This window comes from Nothobranchius furzeri, chromosome 3 (assembly GCF_043380555.1).
Source record: "Nothobranchius furzeri strain GRZ-AD chromosome 3, NfurGRZ-RIMD1, whole genome shotgun sequence".
In the NCBI taxonomy this organism is placed as follows: domain Eukaryota; kingdom Metazoa; phylum Chordata; class Actinopteri; order Cyprinodontiformes; family Nothobranchiidae; genus Nothobranchius; species Nothobranchius furzeri.
The window spans coordinates 55,577,146-55,598,504 of NC_091743.1; the positions used below are offsets into that span (position 1 = coordinate 55,577,146).

Below are 21,359 nucleotides of genomic sequence, written 5' to 3' on the forward strand. Positions count from 1 at the left end.
GCTGTTGTGGTTGATGTGGCAATACCAAGTCATGGCAATATCAGGAAAAAGGAAACTGAGAAACTAGAGAAGTACCAAGGCCTCAAAGAATAATTTGAGAAAACCTGGAGAGTGAAGACATTGGTGGTACTCGTGGTCATTGGGGCAGTAACCCCCAAACTGGAAGTGGCTAAAGCAGATCCCAGGAAAAACATCAGACATCTCAGTCCAACAAAGTGCAGTTCTAGGAACAGCTAAGATGCTGCGCAGAACCCTCAAGCTGCCAGGCTTCTGGTAGAGGACCCGAGCTTGGGAGGATGAGACCACCCGCGGAGGGTGGGATGGGAATTTTTATCCGAGCTGGTAGAAGGAATATAAAACAATTCTATGGATTAGAAACAAATAGTTTTGTGTTCATTAGTGAGTGAAGCAATATACATTTAAACTAATGCTACAAACACACTTCTCTTACATCAATATACATTTTATTTTTGTGTTATTTACTCCTTTTTCAAAGAATTATACATTTCCCCAGGTGGTATCTTACAATGTTCTGTTGCAGTCATTGGTATAAACATTCAGGGGTGTGTATAAAAAGAAAAGTATCACCAAGTAGACCGATCAATCCAAACACTTTCTCATACGCATACATAAAAATGTATGAAATTGTCCTTATGCATATTACAGACATACACATTTATTTAGAAAATCCACTAAAGCGTTTTTTTTTATATGTGGTCAGAATTGATATTTTTGTCAAATAATCATTAAAACTGGAGAAAAGTTCCATGTAGAAAAGGAAAACAATGATCAACTGTGGTAGTCTTTCACGGAAAGACAAAGAAGGCAAAGCTAGCTTAAGCCAACCCTGCTGCTGTCGAACAAAAAAAGCACAATCACTCACTCCTTATTTAAAAAAAGAATCAAAACAAGGGCACAAGCGTGTCTAGATGAAACAGGAAGTGTTTGTATCTTCAGCATTTATCTCCATCATTTTCATGAAATTACATCTCTTAGATCAGAGTGAGCTACTAGACTGTTTTGTTGGATGGCTCTCACTTCAGTTCAGTGATCACATCATTGTAGGGGATACATAACCTGCAACCTTAAAATCAAAGAATAAACTCACTAGTAACAACAGAATACTAGCAAACACACAAAGCAGATGAACACTCCTGGCCAATTAAAGCTTACAGGGCAGGGAAAATAAATACAAATAAAGCTTAACAGAACTTCAGCAGGGGTCAGATTACAGTAAAAATACCATCATCATGAAGTCAAGGGAGAGCATCAGCGCTGCATTTATCAATCCCAATGTTTTCTTTGCACCACTCTGAGGGTAGGCTGAAAACAGGATAACTCTGAAACCTCTTCCTTGTCCAGCTGGTAAATATCCTCAATCCAAGGTCAAACATTCCTCAACAGTCTTCCTTCCACTCTCCACCACTTTTCCAGGTTTTTGTGAGAAATTTTTAAAATTTTAGTGAATTTCACAGCCACTCACCCTAAAAACACTCATTTATCACAAAGGGAGCAGCAGTTAACACAATGTTTGTGTACAAGAAACAAGCAACTCAAAGAATGCAGCCTAATCCCTGCAGATTGGATGAATGGAAAACAAATAAATTATGTGAACATGTAGACATTTATTCTTAATCCTAATTGATCCAAAGTTTCTCAGTGGCAGACTTTGCAGCTTTTTAAATGATCATTATACATTTACATATTTATATATGTTTAAATTAATCAAGAAGTTGGAGAGAAAAGATGTAAAGGGTATAATTTGATGAAAAGGAAGAGCGTAAAAAAAGATCAGAAATATCCCAAACAAAACTGCAAGTTGGGAGAAATCATGCTCCTGAGTCCACGAGAGGAAAAGTTGATTAGGTTGATGTCAAAAACCAGTTGTGAGTGAAGCTGATATGGGAGAAGGATGGAGGGACTGGTGAATCAGTGAGTAACTGAATGAAGGTGTGAAAACTGATGAAGGAAGAGGCTAGCTCCACAGTCCGGCGTAGTTGCCGTGCAGGCCGGAGCAGAGCGGGCCGCCGGCTACGAACAGCTTGGTACCAGACTCGTCATAGCAGTGGGTGTACACCGCGTTGGGGAAGGAATGAATGTCTGAAAAGTAACTCCTCCACGTCTCATCGTGATTCTGAAAACAGGAAAGGGGGGTGGGAGCTTATTCTGTTATTCTTTAATTCTCCACTTCTGTTAAAATTTGAACAATAAATAATTAAATTTACCAGCCAGCCTTTCCCTGTAGCAAGCTTAAGGAAGCTATCTCCAGGGCATTTCCGATACACACCAGCTGGATTAAAAGGATCTTCCAGGAATCTTTGAGCCCGGATATCATAGAAGAGAAGAGAACCATGACCCGTTCCCACTGTCACTATGTGCTCATAGAAGCTCACCGAGCGGATCCCTGCACAAAGAGAAGTCAGAGTGTTGGAACAAAGATAAAACTAAACACGTTTGGGTTTGTCCCTTGTGCTGCCAAACTTAAAATCTATTTGGAAATCAGACACATGGCCTCTACTCTTTCCTGGTGAAACCACCACTCTTAACTCTATTTTACATAGAAACTTCAAAGCTCACTTACCACTTCCTCTTTCTCTGGAATTAACAGACTTGATGGTGTTTGGTGGTTGCCGTGGATCCAGAAAGGAAACGTGGGCCTGGGAGCCCACGGCGTACACCGACCACTCCTGTCCATACGCCAGACAAACGTTCTCTTTGCAGTAAGGCAGCTTGGTGGACAGCAACTAGAGATAAACACAGGGTGTGATATTAGTCAGAGGTTTTAATCCTTCTTACTGGGCAGAGGAGAACACAGACATATGTCTGTCCTATACCTTGTACAAGCTGTGTTCTGCTTTCCAGAGGTGAAAATAACCATCCAGGGACACAGCACCCAGTTCCTAAAAGGGAAAAGCAACACAGGAAGTTGAGATTGTGGGAAAAGGGGACAAACAAATCCCTCACTGACTATTTTACGGTTTAGGTCATCGGCACAGTGACATAAGAACATGAAACTAAGGGTTTGTGGAGAAAAGAGAAAAACATGCCTTTGAAACATGATAATGCAGAAAATCATTCTGTTTCTGCAACTAAAATCTCAGTTTTATCAGCTTCAGATGATTCAACAAAAGGGCAATTGAAACTGGAGCCTTACTTTATGGCTGTTATTGAAGGCCAGAGCACGGACTTTACAGTTGTACGGGTTGGTGTACTCCTTGGGGATGTCCTTGAGGGCCCGGTGGGAGATATGAGCGTAGGATGGCACCGTCTCTTCACTCTGACTCCTCTCAGCCTGACTCAACACTTCCTCTGTAATCTCCCACAGGCCCATAGAACCATCTCTGGACCCTTACGTTTAAAACACACATGAATAGGTTATCAATACAACCCACATTTACATCGATGGAGGTTAAAACATGACTAAATTGTATTTATGTATAAGATGTGCACATCTCATGTAACCCACCAGAAACGGCCATGTTGTCACTGATCCATGCTATAGAGAAAATCCAGTCATTATGACCGTCCTAAAAGAAAAATGAAACAGATTGTTCAGTAAACCTCCAGAGGAATTATTTTATTTAAGGTTAGAAATAAAAACTTACATCTCCAACACAAACAGGATCGAGGGTGGGCAGCTGGTAGATGGCCAGGCTGTTGGGGTTATCTCCTCCTGTGGCAAGCATCGTTTTTGAGGGATTGAGTTCAATTGCATGGATTCCACATCCCTGCTGGTCGTGACGAGTACGAGAGCTTCCTGTCGGGTGATAATGCCCTAAAGCCAGAGTTGCACCAACAACCCCAGAGCCTCCATTGCTACACACTCTGTCCGTCAGCATTGGGATGCGAGTTATGTGTCCTGTCAGGACATCAACTACAAAAAGCTGAGGGAAAAAAAAGAGAATGTGAAACTCATCAGCCCAAAAACAAGTCAGGGGAAAAATAATGACATCAAAATTAATAAATCAGCACTGAACTTGTGCACAAGACAGTGAATCATATAATCACCGTATAATCATAGATTATATAACTCCTCAGTTTAACTGGTACTGGCATTATCCTGTTACACAATAACATCAATGCAAAATTCAGTATGTGTAAATTAGTGTTTATTAGTATGTCTGTGTCCCTTATGCTGCATAATTCTGGAGACACAAGTTTCCTTTTACTCGTTGTTTTTAGTGGTTGAAGGTTAAAATAATAGCTTACGGCATTCGTGTGTTTACCTGTGATCTTATGATTTTTCTTTTTCCTTTTCTCTAAGTGTATGTGCTGCTGTAACAAGTGAAGTTCCCCAATGTGGGATTAATAAAGTCTATTCTATTCCAATAAACAAAATAATGACAAGAGTGCTAAAATAAACAATGAGCAGTCGTTAAAAAGTATTACACAATTGTTATTTTGAACTTGCATCAAAGGAAATAAGCTCCACCATAAAACAAGGGCATCAAATTGATTTTAAGCTTCTTTTTAAATAATAAATGACTTAATACAAAACTTGAGGGAAAGAATTCTTTATGTCTTCTATTTTTTTGTCAGAAAAATATCTTAAAACATCTTGAATCATAGTCTTAAAATGCTTAATCTAATACTTTGCAAAACGTGGTTAATCAGAATCAATCAAAAATGCCATATACTGAATAATATAAGCTTTCAAATGTATTTAAGGTGATAACTTTTCATAAGCCGGTTGAAATATTCTAATAACTGGGTCTAGCACTTTCAGAAAATTATTCAAATCCAGACAGACTTACTCATTTAGCAGATGATTACATCAGATGTTACAAATGTATGAAAAGGTCTCAGTGACAGTTTAAAGGCATCTCACCGTGTTACACTTAGTCCCACATACCACCTGCCGGTGGCTGAGCCACTGCGACGCAAACACCTTGTTGAGTCTTCCCAGTGAAAATTCCTTCTCTTTGAGGATCCCAGGTAGCCTGCCTGCTGCAAAGCCACGCAGGCTCCGTTGGAACCGCAACTCATGCTGCTGCTGAGGTCTGAACTCACGCCCGCGGAGGGCACACACGACAGAGCTCTGACTGCACAACCACTGCTGGGCGTGCCGAGATGAACAAGAAACACGGCTCCGCTTGTGTGGTGCCTGACTCCAGCCCAGCTGTGGAAATAGGACAGGAAAACGGTTCAAGTATTTAAAGAGAAACAGATTGCTGAAGAATGTAAAACAGCATATGTGCTTTATCAGTGTTGCTGTTTCAGTCTGTGCTACTCTGTACCTTAGCCCAACAGAACCAAGAAAACATTGCTCACTGACACAGACTAAAGAGTTTTTCCAGATTATAAGAGGTGCAATAAAAGCACACACATGCACACTGCCAAGGTTAATGCTTATTAAGTATATTTTTAAATCATGAAATAAGATAATACACAGGACTTGCTTTAGGTTATAATATAAAAAAAATTTAATTTCCACATCCCTAAAAATACAATAACAAAAACAGTTGGTAGAACAGCTCACTTTTACAATAATCAGGTGCATTATTCAAATTTTCATTCTATAGTTTGATACAATATGCTAAACCGTTTTTTCTTCTTTATAGCAAGTACACAAATATTAAATATGGGAGGACATTTTTGTTTTAACCAATAAACTCACAAACTATAAAAATCATTTAATTTTGATTTACAGTAAAATAAAACAAATTTAAAAGGAATCTATTTTCCCCTTAACTGTTTCAGGCTCGTGAAGAACATTTGAACAGATCTGAGTGTTGAAAGGTTATGATTTTATAATTTCCTGAATTTTTAAGATTTCTTTTAGGCAACAATTAGCCTGAAAATCAGTTTGGCGCATCAAGGTGGCATTCATACGAAAACAGAGTTGAATCATTTGAATTGGACGAGTTCGAGTAGGGACATACCTAAAACATGTGAAAAAGTGTGATCCCTCACCACAGACCTTCCCCCAGACAGACAGACAGATAGATAGGGGCATTGCTGTAAAATATTCAGATTGTAATTTTGATCAGGCCTAAATGTAACTGGCAAACCAGGGTGATATATTTTGGCTAACTCTGCAGGTTAGACATTTGTTTGACGTCGTTCTCATTGAAACGGTGATAACGTTGCCTCCAGTCAGGCAAATGGCTGCTAGTTTCATTCACCCGCATGCAACGATGTTATTAAAATATAGTTACAATGAATAATGACATAGCGCACCCAGCGGGTAGCTCTTAGCTGTCGTTAGATAACGCGTTGCCGTTGGCTAACGTCATGCTAACATTAAATGGTTATTGCTTTCAAATGTAGCCATTCGTTTATTAGCTGAATTAGCTGGCGTTTGGACCATCGTTTGGTCGTTTTAAAACACCGGACAATTATTTACATATAAATCAGATATTATGATAGCCTGTAGGTGCTAACTCGGGCTAGCACCGTGTTAGTTGGAATGCTAATACAACCGGTTTCCGCCTACCTGTTGTTGGTCCTTTGGCTCTCCTGCCTTCCTTTTCCTGCTAACTGTTTTTCTCGCCATAATCTGACACACACAGCTCCCTCACCCACATGGAGGGTAAAAGTAACGCTGGACACTGGATCATATAATGGCGATTTGGTAGTTTGTTCCTTGGCCCTCGATGGCAGTGTCCGACAAGGAAGGGCGATCACATTCGGATAAGGTTGGTCAGCTGAAGGCAGTGAAGTTAGCTTGCTATATTCCCAGATAAATTATACAAAAGTTGGGTTGTAAAAAATAAATTCCGACAAATTCACTAAAGGACGTAAACACTCTTTTTTTCTTAAGCTAAATCGCGGCTAACGATAACGGCAAATGCACCCGGCAGTGCGCAGCCGCACGCAAATTAGCATCAACAAAAACAAGGTCGTACGTGAACGAGGACGTCATGCGTGCTCGTTCACATCAATTGTGTTTTTTTTTCAGCACCATCTCAGATTTAACTATTCTACAACATAAACACTCATTTGTGCGGGTGTACACTTTAGTAAACCGTATATATCTTTTATATGAATAATTAGGACAGTTAAAGGGTTGGGGTAATTTAACTTCTTCAGCATTAAGAGCTATTTCACCAGAATGTGCTTTCGTTATTGCAAAAATTGTGAATTGCCCATTCCAGTGCTAATATCATTTGTTATTTCAAATTAAAAAGAAAATACGGTAAAGTTAAGATAACCTTGCGTTTTTCATCTTTTTGCGTTGCAAGGTGAATTCTCGCGAGATTTGGTCGATTAAGATATCGTGTTAGAGTTCATACTTGTTTAATTTGTAGTTTGAATTTTGGTGCCTCTTAGCAACCGAAACACATCCTCACATGCTTGTGGATATAATATATTGTATATGAAGATATGACTATAATAATAAGTAAAGGTTATCAGCTGTAGTTTTAGTGTGCTCGTAGGAAACGCGAGAAAATAACACATTAACACAAATAACACATTAATGAATGAATTGCATAAACGCCGACTTTCAGCCACTCCCCCAGCTGCGTGCGTTTGCTCTCGTGTGCTTTCTAGGCGAGGCGCTGCTCAACTTGAAAAAGACCCTTCTCTCGGCCGCCTTGATCTCACGAGGATATCGTTGCCTACGTATGCATGACGTCAGAGCAAATCGGCATCAAGTCGGACTCAAATCTAACCGGGTGTTGCGGCGAACATCGGTGATCTAATCTGCGCAGACCTGGCTCAACTCGAACAAGGCCAATATGTGGATTCGACACGGGGCAGGGCAACACATCTGACGACGAGTTTGCGGTTAAAAAATTTCTTTTGCAACTTTACAATATTCATGTAGCCCCAAACCATGACAGCACCTCCTCTGTGTTTTGCAACTCTCTATAATTCTAAAGCTATTTATTTTGAATCACTTCTTTACTACTTTAAATCACTTCAGAACTTGAAAAATATTTCTCTACAAAACTGGATGTTTCTAAATAACGTCCATATTATGGACCCCAACTGGCTATAAGAAGTATATAAAACAATTGCCACAAAATATCACATAACTACTGGATCACTGGATTCTATTGTATGAGAACTAAAATATAACTCTTAAATCTGAAATTATGCAATTGGTGAGCACCATGTAGGATTTTAGTGAGACTTGTTTGAAGTTGCATTACATGACTTGACATTTTTCTGAAAGACCAGACCACAATCAGGCTGTAAATGGCCTCAGCCTGTTTTTCTTTTTTTTTATCTTTTCTGCTGACTAGGCCTTGCAGTAGGATGTTTCTAGGTGTGAAGGACAAAACCTAAATGGACAATCTGTTTTGTCACCTGAATAGAAAGAAAATTAACACATCTGCATGAAGGGAAGTTAAGAGGAATTTGTACTTATCTGCAGTTCTTATCCAATGCATTTGTTGTAAAATTAAAATGGTCTTAAGAAGGGAAAAGAGCAGCTCACCTAAAAAGATTAGCACAAAATAATTTATGAAGAAACTGAACATTATATAAAACAAAAACCAGGAAAGAACACTGAATGCCCACCATTGACCATTTTAGTCAAATCTTTTGAATTGGATTGGAATAATTTTGTTCTGACCTAGAATTGACTAAAAGCGCATTTTATTAGAATAGGACTAAACTGGATACAGACATCTGTCAAAACCATCAACATTTGGTGAAAACTGAATCCGAGTTACTTTGTAGACCATAATACCACTTATGTGTTTTTGTTAGGCAAGTTTACTTTTTATATTGCAACAGAGAAATAAAGGCAGTTTCAACAAAATCACATCATGTCAGACTTTAAAGTGCAGAAGGAACTTGACTCAAGTCTGACATCTTCATCAAGGCTTGTTTAGTCACCTGCACTTGGGGATGTTGCATGCATGCATGTGTATTTTTGGAAGTTAATTTAGTGTAAATGTCTAATTTTTGTAATTCAGATTAAAACTGAAATTTTAAAGAAACTTGAAAACCTCTGGTTGCTCTCAAATGGTGGAGCGGAGATAGTTCTTGCATTTGAACATCAACTAAAAACAGCAACATCAGTGTACCGGTGGTGTAAAAATGTGAAGCTAAAATACCGTTTAGAAGTGCTGCCATTTTGCAAATTTGGAGCCAGAGTATGTACACAAAAGCCAAGGTGTTTTTTTATGCGTCAAATAAATTCTGACAACACATAAGATAAAAACGAGCATCTAAACATACCGCAGAAAGATAACTATATAAATAAACAGGTTTTAAAGTTTGGAGAAACTTATCTGAGTTTTTTTTAAATGAATCTATCAGGAAAATGTCCTTGTTTCCTTGGAGGTGGCGGGGCTTCACACTTTTATGAAACCAGCCACAAGGGGGAGCCCCTTTCCTTTTGGCTTCAATTACCACCTTACATTCCTGTTTAAGATGGGGCCGATTTGAACAGGCAGCTTAATCTGTTAACATGCCCTTTTATAGAAGTTTCCACCTGCTGCACCTGAGAGGACATGCATTTAACAGACAGCACTCCGAAGATCCCCTTTCAGCCAACGGATCCCTCCTTTAAAAGTGTTCCAAATAAAGTGGAAGTGTTTCATGTATCTTTAAATTTCTATTTAGAAAAATGAGATGTCCACCAAGAGTCGAATCAAAACACACAAACAGGACAAAATGGCAAATCTGTTATCTTGGTTTGATTAGATTTTGCAGTAGGGAATCCAATAATGATAAAAACAAAAAAACATTTTCCAACCAAATTCCAAAACAAGACTGGAAGACAATTCTTTTCCTTCCAACATTTTTTGAGGCTCAAAGTGCCAGTCGACAGTTATACAACTAGAAATGTCTATTGCACAGCGACAAGGCTGAATAATCATGTACATTTATCTTTTGTTTTCACCTCTTAAATTTTCCAGTCCGCAAACATGTTACAGCCTCACATTTGTAAGTGAACACATCTTATATTAATAAATCACTCTTAATTCTTAAATCAAAGTGTCAGTGTACTGTTTTAAATAAAAATGTGGATTATGAAACATTTGTGCCTGACAGATCAGTGACAGTGGGTCATGGAATACTTTTTAAATTCTCCCTAAAGGAACTCTTCCCGTCTCTCCCAACTGTAGCAGGCAACTCCAGTGCAGGCTCAAGAGTACGACAGGGCATAGGTACTCTCTTTATTCTGAGTTATCATGACTAATGATCGATTCTGCAATTCCTAAAACAGAAAGCAAAGAAATGAAACCTTTAAATCGACACAACAAAGTGTCCAAAGTTAACAGAAAATAAGACGTTAATAGAAGAAAGCATGGCGTGGAACAGAAATAGGTCCTGGGCACAACAGCTCAGAGGGCACTTCTTCAGTCAGCTGTGTGGGGTGGCTGCGCCTTTTGATTTCCACCATTACTGTAAGTCACTTCAGAGAGTTCCTCTTGTCTTCATTTACCACCACCATTAATAGATCTGCAACCAAAAGCTGAAGATGGCAGCTTCGTTTGGGAGTTTTTAAAAGTCAATGCAAGTCTTTCAATGAAACACACCCATCTTACCGCCACCCCCCGACCCCCCCCCCCCCCTGCAGTTTCACCTGCATTCAGATAACACACTTCCAAGAGGAAGCAAAATACAATGGCATCAGAACGCCACGGCCCACATCTTCCAGTCCCTCCTCCCCATCTTGGCCGTTCCTCCTACTCGTCATCGGCAGTCCCCGAAACCCATCAATTATTGTTATAGTTTAACCCAATCCAATCTAGGCACATACACTTTCAAGAGTGCTGAGACAAAGTATATTTCAGCACAAAGAGAATGTCTCCCAGCTGTCCTTTCCACAGCCAAAGGGTAGGGCATTGAGATAAGAGGGGAAAAGGGGGCTGCAGGGTGGTAGAGGTTTGGTTAGCAGTCTGGCAGGCTGGGATCAGCTAGCAGCAGCACGGGCCATCAGATCCTCCAGAGCCTTTTCCTGATCATTGTTGTGGACTAGCAGCACCTCCTTGATGGCATCACGCTCAAATCCCATTTCGCCAAACCTCGACACGAGCTCAAGATGCTGCAAGGCCTGGTGACGAAAAGACAAATCTAAATGTGGCAAAAATTAATAAATGAATTCCATCAAGCTTCTTCTTTATTACATTCAATGATGTACAGACCTTTTCCTCTGAGCACTGGTACATGTCTAAACATTCTTCCACTGCACTTGCATCAAAGCCCCGCTCACACAGTCGACCATGAACAAACAGATAGTCCAGTACCTTGGACATACAGCAAGTACATGTTAACACACTGGTAGAAACAGCTTCTCTTGAAGAGATTAGATTGTTTTGAGTACAAATGATGCCATGTTGTGTGGAGTTGCCCAACTCTGTATGTCACGGATTACTTGGCAAATCCATCATATGCAAAGTAGTAGGGTTTATACAATTTTAAGACCAGACATCTTTATTTACTTCATCCATTCATGGTTGTTTTTGTTTTTAAGGAATCTGATCAACTCTCACAACATTTCAGAAAACAAACTATGTGATTTAAGACCTTTATTTGAGTCTAAGGTGATATTTAGGCATATTAGTAATGAAGATTTCTGTGCTTTGTGGTGATCTGGAGTCCAACCTGCTCCACATTCTGCCCTTGTCTCTGCATCGCCCGTAGAACTTCCTCGTATGAGTAGCCCATGCCCACAAGGGTTTCCACACACTGACGCTCACTGGGTGTCATACTGAGAAGAGCTCCACCACACGGCAGACCAGAGGATCCTGAGCCAGGGTTGTTCTGATGAAAGGTGGTGAGAGTATGTTAATGTTATGTACCGTTTCTGTTAATCCTCCACACTCTACAATGTAGCGTGTTTTCTTACCAGCTTTGCTGCGCTGCTCTTGTTGTGGCTGGGGGAATCAGAAGCGACAATAACTTGCGTTTTTGGTAGGGTTGGCAGGCTGCCTTCTGGCAAGTTCTGTCTGGGTGCATGAATGGATGCCGGGACAGGACAGTACTTAACCGGCTCTGGGTCGCCAGAATCAGAGAGCTTGGGAAAAGTCAGTGAGCGAATATTACAAGGCCGATCGTCTGTGTCAAACCCAACTCTACCAGGAGTTGGGTTTGTATACGAGACTTTGTCTATATCCAGCAACGTAACCAAGCCGTTGGGTTTGTGCGAAAAGCCTGGTTTGGTTGAGACGCTGGTGGTGTTGGTTGGAGATGGGCTGTTCCCACGTGACACGGACTTCTGCTGAGACACCTCTGGGGGGGGTACAGAGGTCGGTGGCTGAGGTTGAGGCTGGCTCTGTAGGATGTTTTTTAGTTCTTCCTTGTCATCCAAAGTTTTAAGTTCTAGCTTGTCAAAAGGGTCCTCTTCTCGCTCAAAGTCAGCTAAGTTGAGGTTATGTGGGTGCGGACTGTTGAGCTGGGCTTTTCTGGGGCCAAGGCTAGGGGCAGGCAGTGGAGTTAGGATGGCATTGTGGCTCAGCCCTGCTAGGATAGCGTTTAATGCTGGTGGCAGAACGTCCTGCTCGTCTGCAACAGACCGAGGGTTTAGCCCACCACCGCCATCAATGTCCTGGGCTTGGGCCGCAGACTCCATGCTCTTTGCTTTCTGTTTGGAGGCTGCCTCTTCACCTCTGGCCATTGCTGGTCTGGCCTCTGCAAGCTCAACCCCCCAGCGAACGCTACGTCTCTCCAGAGTAAAGTCATACTGGTTAGTGTGGAACAGGGAGGGAGGGCAAAGACGGAACAGAGAGAATTATTATACTTAACAACAATGATCACTCAAAACGTCTAAAGGAAGGAGGTTAGCAGATCAAAACTCACCTCAGTTATAATTGCATAAAGTAAACTGAAACAAACTCATTTTAAGAACTATTTTGATTAACGAGAATTTTAACATTAACATTTGCACTAGTTGACTTGAAAAACACAACAACCTGTCGGACCAGTAATTGTTTCATCTTCTGACAAAAACATGATTATGGGGATTGAGTCTGCATTAGGGTTGTCACGGTGTGAAAATTTAACCTCATGGTTATTGTGACCAAAATTACCACGGTTTTCGGTATTATCGCAGTATTTTTTTTAAACGTGCTACATTTTCACACAATTAAATAAACCCTGTATATCAGGAAATATTGTCCTCAGTTTGTGTCTAAATTTTGCCTAAAATGTGTTATTTTGTAATTATGTTGTTTATTTGTTTACATTTTTCCCTTTAGTCTTCAAAATGCCAATATTTGCCCATAACTTCTTATTTTATGTCTGTTTGATGTCATCATTTAAAAATATTAGACCAGATGGTACTCAGTACTCAAGCAGCCTTCTAATCAGATACTTTTTTACCCTTACTTGAGTAATAAACCCTATATCAGGAAAATATTGTCCTCAGTTTGTGTTCCAGTGAGCTTTGCAGATGTGGGAAAATGTCATCAGGCAGTAATCATTGTTAAATTCATAATTATTCTCGGAGAGAGACCAACTCTTATCTGCCCCTGGGAGCCCCGTAATGCATGGCGTCATTTCAACATGGGGGTGTCCGTGACACGGTTTATATGCAGGTAGCGGCGCTGCGGCTGCTTTATATAGCGACTCGTTGCATTCTCCCTCAACCCAAATCCTCGGATCACACATTTTAGCTAAAACGCTAACGTTAGCTTGCCTTGCGTTGACTGTAGAGCCGTGGGTGATGGTCACGCAGATGTGTCATGAGATTTGAAGCGTTGCTGCCTTTCACAGACACTTTTTCTGCACGTGCTGCAAACAGGATAGCCGTCTTCTATCAGCTGTCCCTCGGCATTCTTCAAATAGCCAAAAGATGCCCGTACTTCCACTTTATCTTCTTTGAGGGATAAAAAAATGTCCTGAGTGCCGCCGTCTCCTCCTTTGGCCATTATTTCAGCTTTAGCTTCAAGAAAGTTTTGGTTGTAAACAACAAAGCGCGCATGTGCCGCCGGCAACTTCAGCAGATGATACGGTGGCTGGTAAGGGTCACCGCGCCTACACCGCAGCCACGGTAACCACCGAGATAATATAGTTTTTTTAAAAACAAGACAGTTATTATTATTGTCAACTTTTTTACCGGGGTTTACCACTACACCAGTTACCGTGACAACCCTAGTCTGCATTAGGGATGCACCGATGGATAGCACCCCTATCGGTTTTGATCGGAGTTTTCAAAATAGATCAAAGCAGACCGATCAGGTAGGATTGTCACAGTAACCAGTGTAGCGGTAAATCCCGGTAAAAAAAAAGTTGACAATAACAATAACCGTCTTGTTTTTTAAAAAAAAACTATATTATCTTGGTGAATTTACCGTGGCTGCGGTGTAGGCGCGGTGACCCTTACCAGCCACCGTATCATCTGCTGAAGTTGCTGGCGGCACATGCGCACTTTTTTGTTTACAACCAAAACTTTCTTGAAGCTAAAGCTGAAATAATGGCCAAAGGAGGAGACGGCAGCGCTCAGGACATTTTTTATCCCTCAAAGAAGACAAAGTGGGAAGTACGGGCATATTTTAGATATTTGAAGAATGCCGAGGGAGTTTATAGAAGACGGCTATCCTGTTTGCAGCATGTGCAGAAAAAGTGTCTGTGAAAGGCAGCAATGCTTCAAATCTCATGACACATCTGCGTGACCATCACCCACAACTCTACAGTCAACGCAAGGCAACGTTAGCGTTTTAGCTAAAATGCGTGATCCGAGGATTTGGGTTGAGGGAGAATGCAACGAGTCGCTATATAAAGCAGCCGCAGCGCCGCTACCTGCATATAAACCGTGTCACGGACACCCCCATGTTGAAATGACGCCATGCATTACGGGGCTCCCAGGGGCAGATAAGAGTTGGTCTCTCTCCGAGAATAATTATGAATTTAACAATGATTACTGCCTGATGACATTTTCCCACATCTGCAAAGCTCACTGGAACACAAACCGAGGACAATATTTTCCTGTTATAGGGTTTATTACTCAAGTAAGGGTAAACAAGTATCTGATTAGAAGGCTACTTGAGTACTAAGTATCATCTGATCTAATATTTTTAAAATGGTGACATCAGACATAAAATAAGAAGTTACGGGCAAATATTGTTATTTTAAAGACTAAAGGGGAAAAATGTAAACAAATAAACAACATAATTACAAAATAACACATTTTAGGCTAAATTTAGACACAAACTGAGGACAATATTTCCTGACATACAGGGTTTATTTAATTGTGTGAAAATGTAGCACGTAAAAAAAAATACCGCGATAATACCGAAAACCGTGGTAATTTTGGTCACAATAACCGTGAGGTTAAATTTTCACACCGTGACAACCCTAATACAGACCATTTTAGATTAGGTTACATTTCCTTTATTCCCAGATTTTGTAGTTTGTAGCACTCATTATAATGTAGAAAATTTCTGGCGTATCCACGTTATCGGTATCGGTGATCGTATCGGTGATCAGCATTCTTTGATATCGGTATCGGTGATCGGCAGCAAAAACCCTGATCGGTGCATCCCTAGTCTGCATATAGGAGGATCATTTGTGATGTCAACTTTTATGCTTTCATATGGCAAGAAACAGCGTACTTTGCCTATAACTGAACTGTTTTGCAGGAAGAAGATTTAATGATGGATCATCCCTGCTGTGAGGTTGATTGTTCGGCCCACGGAAGGCTAGAAAAAATGTTTTATTGGACTTTCCTCTGTAAGGGACTGCAAAATACAAAAGAGATGGTTGCGGGCGACTCAGACTCTCTGAGGAAAGTCTGTATTCCTGCAGCAAGGGACAGTTTATGAGGCTCATTTTGCTCATGGTAAGTCTTTGTGACTGTTAATCAGAGAAGACTTTTTTAAAAACTCATCTTTGTGTATTTTTAAATCCACTGAGTTGGATTGCTTTCTCATTCTGATTTAGTGTCTCAACCCACAATCATTATAATAATAATAAAATAAATAAGGACACTGATTAATGAAGATTTACCCTGGTTTGTAGTCGCAGTGAAGATTTATTCATTTTCTCTGGCCATCACCCACAGGTAATGTAAACAACACCGTGGCTACACTCATGGGAGGGTGACTCCTACTTTTAGCATGACCACAGATTTATGTTTTCAGAAGAGATCGGTCAAACTTACCTCTAAACTAAACAATCGTAGGCCTCAAGACATTTAAAAGTGTTTCATTTTTCATGAGCGAAGAGTCCAGGGCTTTCTGTTAAATAGGAATAAATGTCTCCCCAGCAGATTTGTGAAAAAAGCACTGGCGAATCGGACCAGCATTTACGGTCATCCCAGAGCTCATACAGGCTTTTAATAACTTTAATTTTGTCTTCAATACAGATTTTAACCTTCTCTGTAAACCTTCTGTTTTTAGACTTTAAAGTGTTTATGAAAGTGTACGTCGCGTTTTGATAGCGGGCCACATTGTGTTTGTTTTTGCCACCCAACCACTCACGCATGCCCACAAAGTTAAAAAAATATGTCAACAGAGATCCTCCTGTAGATCAAACTCATCATCCACAACAATACAAGAGCCTCGTTACACAACTTTTTGTAGAACAGTAACAATTTTAAATAGTGGAACGCAACATTTGTAAATGGAATTAGTGTGTGACATGTTCTACAACACGTCAGTGGAAATGTGTGTTTATCTGCGCCACATATTTGATGATTTTCAAATCCTAGCATTTCACAATCTATTTTTTTTATCAGAAGCTAATGCAGGAAATAGGTATAAAAGATCGTTTTCGATCTCACCTGTGCATCTGTGAGTAAAGCGCCACAGTCTGGCACACAGAAACCAACGGGTAACCCCACTTTGGCCGGGCAGCGAAATTTATCATTTATCTTGAAGGGAACGTCTTCAAGGTAGCTGATGGGTCCTGTGTGCAGAAGAAGCAAAGTGAATCTGAATTAGAACAATCACCAGCGTATACAGACATGCTATTGCTTTTAAACCCAAAACATGACTTTGACAATAAAAAAAATGTATATATATATATATTTTTTTTTTTTTAAAAAAAGCTCTTGCCATTGTTGAATGCATCTGTTCCAGACTTCCTCGCAGCCATTTATTCTCTGCAAAAAAGAAGAGAGACATGATTTCCTTCACTAAAAAAGAAATAAAGCTGTTATGAACAAGTCTTGGATCTCTACATCCTAAAAATAAAGATTATCCAGGAAAAAAATGCAGCAACAATATTTTGTTTGTCAAATTAAATTAAAGGTCCGGTTTGCATTACATGTAAATGACGATCCCAAGTGACGGTTATAGGCAAAGCAATGACGAGGAGAAAACCTTTTTAGCAGACTAGATTGCTCAGTTGTTCTGTTTAGCACAGGACTTTGATCTCTCTCTTTAGATGAAATGATTCACTTTACACAGCTGATTTGCTGGAGAAAACCTTTTAAAATTAATAAATACATTTAAAAAGGCACCAAGTACCCAGTTCTGTTTGTATGCACTTTACTTGTCAGAGAAAATAAGCAAGCTACCTCAGAGCTCTTAGCATCCTTTCAATCGTAAGAGCCAATTTACAAAAAATACTAGTCATTAATATTTGTTTAGATATTTGAAATGAAAAAAAAAAAAATCTGATTTTGCTAAAATAAATAAAAGCTGCTCCCTCCAAATATTTCTTAATAGGGACAGCAGTAGCTCAGGAGGTAGAGTGGGTTGTCCAATAGGAAGATTGCAGGTTTGATCCTGGCTCCCACCAGAGAATGCTGCTGTCGTGTCCTTGGGCAAAACACTTAACCCGCCTTGTCAGGTGGTGCTGGTCGGAGGTACCAGTGGTGCCTGTGTATGGCAGGCCTTGCCTCTGTCAGTGCAGCTGGGGCTACATTGTAGCTCATTCCCACCAGCGTGTGAATGTGTGAATAACTATGAAAAATATGGGCCACTTACTGTTAAACATGGAAAACTAATTTTTTTATGACTATTAAAAACAACACAACAGTCTGCATTCTGAGAAAAAGCCATTCAAGCACGCTACATTTTAACCCCTTAAAATTCCAGGTCCCATGAACGCTCTTTGTGTTGTCCCTCGGGCAGGTACACTGGAATGCCAAGAGGTCATGTTTTTAATAATTTTCCAGTGGTCTCTAGTAGGAATGAATGCCTTGTATGGATGAAAAGGTTAGCCAGAGGAAAAAGTAGATTCAGATGACAGGATTTGAAGTCTTATTTCCTGATATTTGGAGCAAATACAACACAATTCTACCACTGACCATGTTTATTCTGAAATGTTGAAGTTTTACCTCCACAAACAACACAAGCCTGGAGGAGTTCTGCCGTGTGGTGGGGTGGCTAATGGTTAGCTTAAAATTGTTCTAGAAAAACATCTCAGACTGTGCCTTTAAAATTATAACATCATCCTAGACAGACTTATTTCAGATAAATTGTACTTGTGGATACTTGTGACTGAAAGCCTAATACACATGAAAGGAAAAATTTATGTAACTTGTCCAAGGAGGAAAAACAACTGAGAAATGCAGGATTTGTGGATATCCACAAAAATATTTCTATTCCATTAAAGGAGTCGATTACTCATTTACTCAATACATTTGCAGTGTTCTCTAGTGTAAATAAATGCCTTAGGAGTCATTAAAAAAAGCTATGATGCTCCTGTTCTGAGATGCAGAAGTTAGCTTGTGCAGAGGTGGGCTGACAACAGCAGGACTGCTCATCATTATTAATGATATGCACACAGCTAGCTTCTGATTGGGTAACAGAATGTTTTTTGGTTGTGTGTTTAAAAAAAAGCCTTCTCGTGGGCAGGCACAAGCCAAGATGGGCAAGGCCATGAATGCAAATTCAGTGTGGCATAGATATTTGATGATTTTCAAATCCTAGCATTTCAAAATCTGTTTTTTTTAGAAGCTAACGCAGGAAATAGGTGTAAAAGATCGTTTTCATGTTCACCCTGCGTGGGTTTCCTCCGGGTACTCCGGTTTCCCCCACAGATCACAACATGCCCTATAGGTTAGAAATTGTAAGTCGCTTTGGATAAAAGCGTCTCCTAAATGAATAAACATAAACATGAAAAACTGTGTGTGTGTGTGTGTGTGTGTGTGTGTGTGTGTGTGTGTGTGTGTGTGTGTGTGTGTGTGTGTGTGTGTGTGTGTGTGTGTGTGAACGGTCAACCATACCACTTGCTCCTTAAATCGATCCACCATGGAGCACACATGACCAGTACAGGAGACATCTTGTGATCTATCGAATTTCCTTTCTGTCCTCATGCTTAAAGTCCAACTTTTTCCACTCTAGTTAGTCTTAATTGTAGTTAACATTTTAACCCTGTCTAGCATAAGCTGTCGGTACAGGTAGTTAACGGGTGTGCGTGTGTGTTTTTACAGTAAGAGTCATGTTCATTCTGAATGTGTTCACAACAGCATCAAGTCCAGACTTGGGTATATGGTGACTAAACTGCGTGTGTACCATGGTGTGTACACACGGAATTATGTCAGTTTCCCGTTATTAAAATAGAAAACATGATCTTTGGGAGAGTTGATAATTTAAACCCATTCGGCGTCGGTTCCGTTAAAGGAAAGCTTTCAAGTTATTTAAATTCAGCTAAATTAGCGATAGCATTAGCCAAAAGCTCATCGCATTACATGCTAACAGCTAACAAAATAAGGAAGTTAAGGTGGTCAACGTGGTTTGGCTTTGTTGGCATTAAGAATAGATAAAGACCAACTAAGCAATCCAATGACAATCATGATTGGACATTAAATAATGTTCTTCGAGGAAAGCAAGAATCTATGCTACTACGCCTAGCTTCTACTGTGGCCTCGCTCTAACGTTAACTCTGATGCCACCGCCCCTCACAAAAACAGCTCTCACACAAACAAATGTGCATCTCACCGGTATCTGCTCCGTCTTGTTTTCACAAAATCCCAACGATACCTTATCACGCTGGTACTACAGTAAAAACTGGTCTCAGAATCAGTTTTATTTTAAGTGAAACCTCTTTCCTGCTTCGGCGTAGGTCGCCATCTTGGTTTGTCAGGCTGTTCCTGTTTGACGTCGCTCACCTACATGACGTATGATCATGATTCATGATACCAAAACTTAAACTGGATTTAAATGAGTACGTGTAACAAGAACAACAACAAAAACAACAATACTACTACTACTACTACTACTACTACTACTACTACTAATAATAATAATAATTATTATTATTATAATTATTATTATTGTTGTTGTTTTTGTCATAATTAAAATTCCTTGTTTTTTTATTTGGAAAGTTTCTGTTGACTTGCAATCATTAATTTGCACAGTTTTGTTTCCATTCATATTCTCACTCTCTGTAAACATTGTGCTACACTCTTACACCGTATTTTCAAGTGTGGGAAATTCAGTTAAGTCTTTTTTACATACATACTTTTCCATTCATTGTACAGCCTTTTATGCGTTATGCTTGACTATTTGCTACTGTGAATCTGCTTTGCTGGTGCTGCAGTAAAAATTCCCCATTAAGAGACTATAAAGGGCCTTTTCCATATTCTATTCTATTCTATTCTATTGTTAATATTTATAGGAACAAAAATAATAATAAGAAACTTTTAATATAAGATTCAAGGAAGATAATATTCCAACATTAACTAAAAAATGAATGGGTTAAATGATTAATTGCCCAAAATCAAAATTCATTGATTCCCATTAAAATTTAGACATTTCCTCTAAAACAAATTCGGGTAATAATTACAAAATCCTTGTCAAAAAATTGCATCTTTTATGAGAAAAATACACTTTGTTCGTATTATGATGAGGAGAAATTACAATTTTATTAAGATATTATAAAATAATACAATTAATGCTGAAACTGTCCATGAAAGTAAAGTGCTTGAATCCTGGATTTCATTACCAAAACCAATGCCTAAATTAATTAAACTGCCACAAAAGCCATATAATTATATTCATACAGTACTATTTTGTCTTAGAATTGAACATTTATTTTATGTTTTATTATATTCAAGTAGTTAGTAGGATCAAAATGTACTGTTGTTTATGATGAGTTGTTTAATATTTTTTAACATACAAATAAAATCTTAATATTTACAAATTGTTGTTTTCAGAGTGGAGTGCGCGCACGTCACGTTCAGAGCCGTGAACGCGCTCCACGTTCCGCAGACACGCGCAATGATAGCCGGAAGCATCGATGGGAGGAAAATAAAAATCGATTAAATCCACTGTAATTCGCGAGTATAAACCTCTCACTTACTGTTCTGTTTTTTTCTGCGACCGCAGGCTCGAACTGCTCCGTTTTTACGCCGCTGCTGCGCTGGAGGGGACGGCGGGGGGCTGAAAATCTGCCCCATTTGAAGCAAGTTGCTCGGTGGGGGTTTAGCTGACGTTTGGAGAAGTTGAGACTGTTGGAGAGCAGATAAACAAACATAAACAAGCAGGGATCAGCTGTGCGGCTGTCCGAACCGAACCAGTAGCTCGCAGAGATGGCAGGGACAGCGAAATTCCTCTTCGGAG

The 21,359-nt window shown here is 39.8% G+C and overlaps 2 protein-coding genes across 3 annotated transcripts; both read right to left on the reverse strand.

Moving 5' to 3' along the window:
• Nucleotides 1-447: 447 nt before the first annotated feature.
• Nucleotides 448-7,076, reverse strand: dcaf12 (DDB1 and CUL4 associated factor 12). The gene is made up of 9 exons (XM_015959378.3): nucleotides 6,437-7,076; nucleotides 4,829-5,119; nucleotides 3,606-3,884; nucleotides 3,467-3,527; nucleotides 3,155-3,348; nucleotides 2,835-2,900; nucleotides 2,582-2,744; nucleotides 2,226-2,404; nucleotides 448-2,134 (listed from the first exon to the last, which is right to left on the reverse strand). The coding sequence occupies exons 1-9, from the start codon at nucleotides 6,494-6,496 to the stop codon at nucleotides 1,976-1,978; spliced, it is 1,452 nt and encodes a 483-aa protein (XP_015814864.1). The 5' UTR covers nucleotides 6,497-7,076; the 3' UTR covers nucleotides 448-1,975.
• A 2,505-nt stretch (nucleotides 7,077-9,581) lies between these two features.
• On the reverse strand, nucleotides 9,582-21,220 carry ubap1 (ubiquitin associated protein 1). Of its 2 annotated transcripts, none has more exons than XM_054751211.2 (7): nucleotides 21,100-21,220; nucleotides 16,902-16,948; nucleotides 16,628-16,752; nucleotides 11,756-12,589; nucleotides 11,512-11,670; nucleotides 11,052-11,153; nucleotides 9,582-10,960 (listed from the first exon to the last, which is right to left on the reverse strand). In XM_054751211.2, exons 2-7 carry the CDS (start codon nucleotides 16,939-16,941, stop codon nucleotides 10,820-10,822), a joined length of 1,401 nt encoding a protein of 466 aa, XP_054607186.2. In that variant the 5' UTR covers nucleotides 16,942-16,948; nucleotides 21,100-21,220; the 3' UTR covers nucleotides 9,582-10,819. The 2 variants fall into 2 exon arrangements, with proteins under 2 accessions (XP_054607186.2, XP_015814865.3); XM_015959379.3 differs by lacking the exon at nucleotides 21,100-21,220 and adding an exon at nucleotides 19,737-20,011.
• Nucleotides 21,221-21,359: the final 139 nt, after the last annotated feature.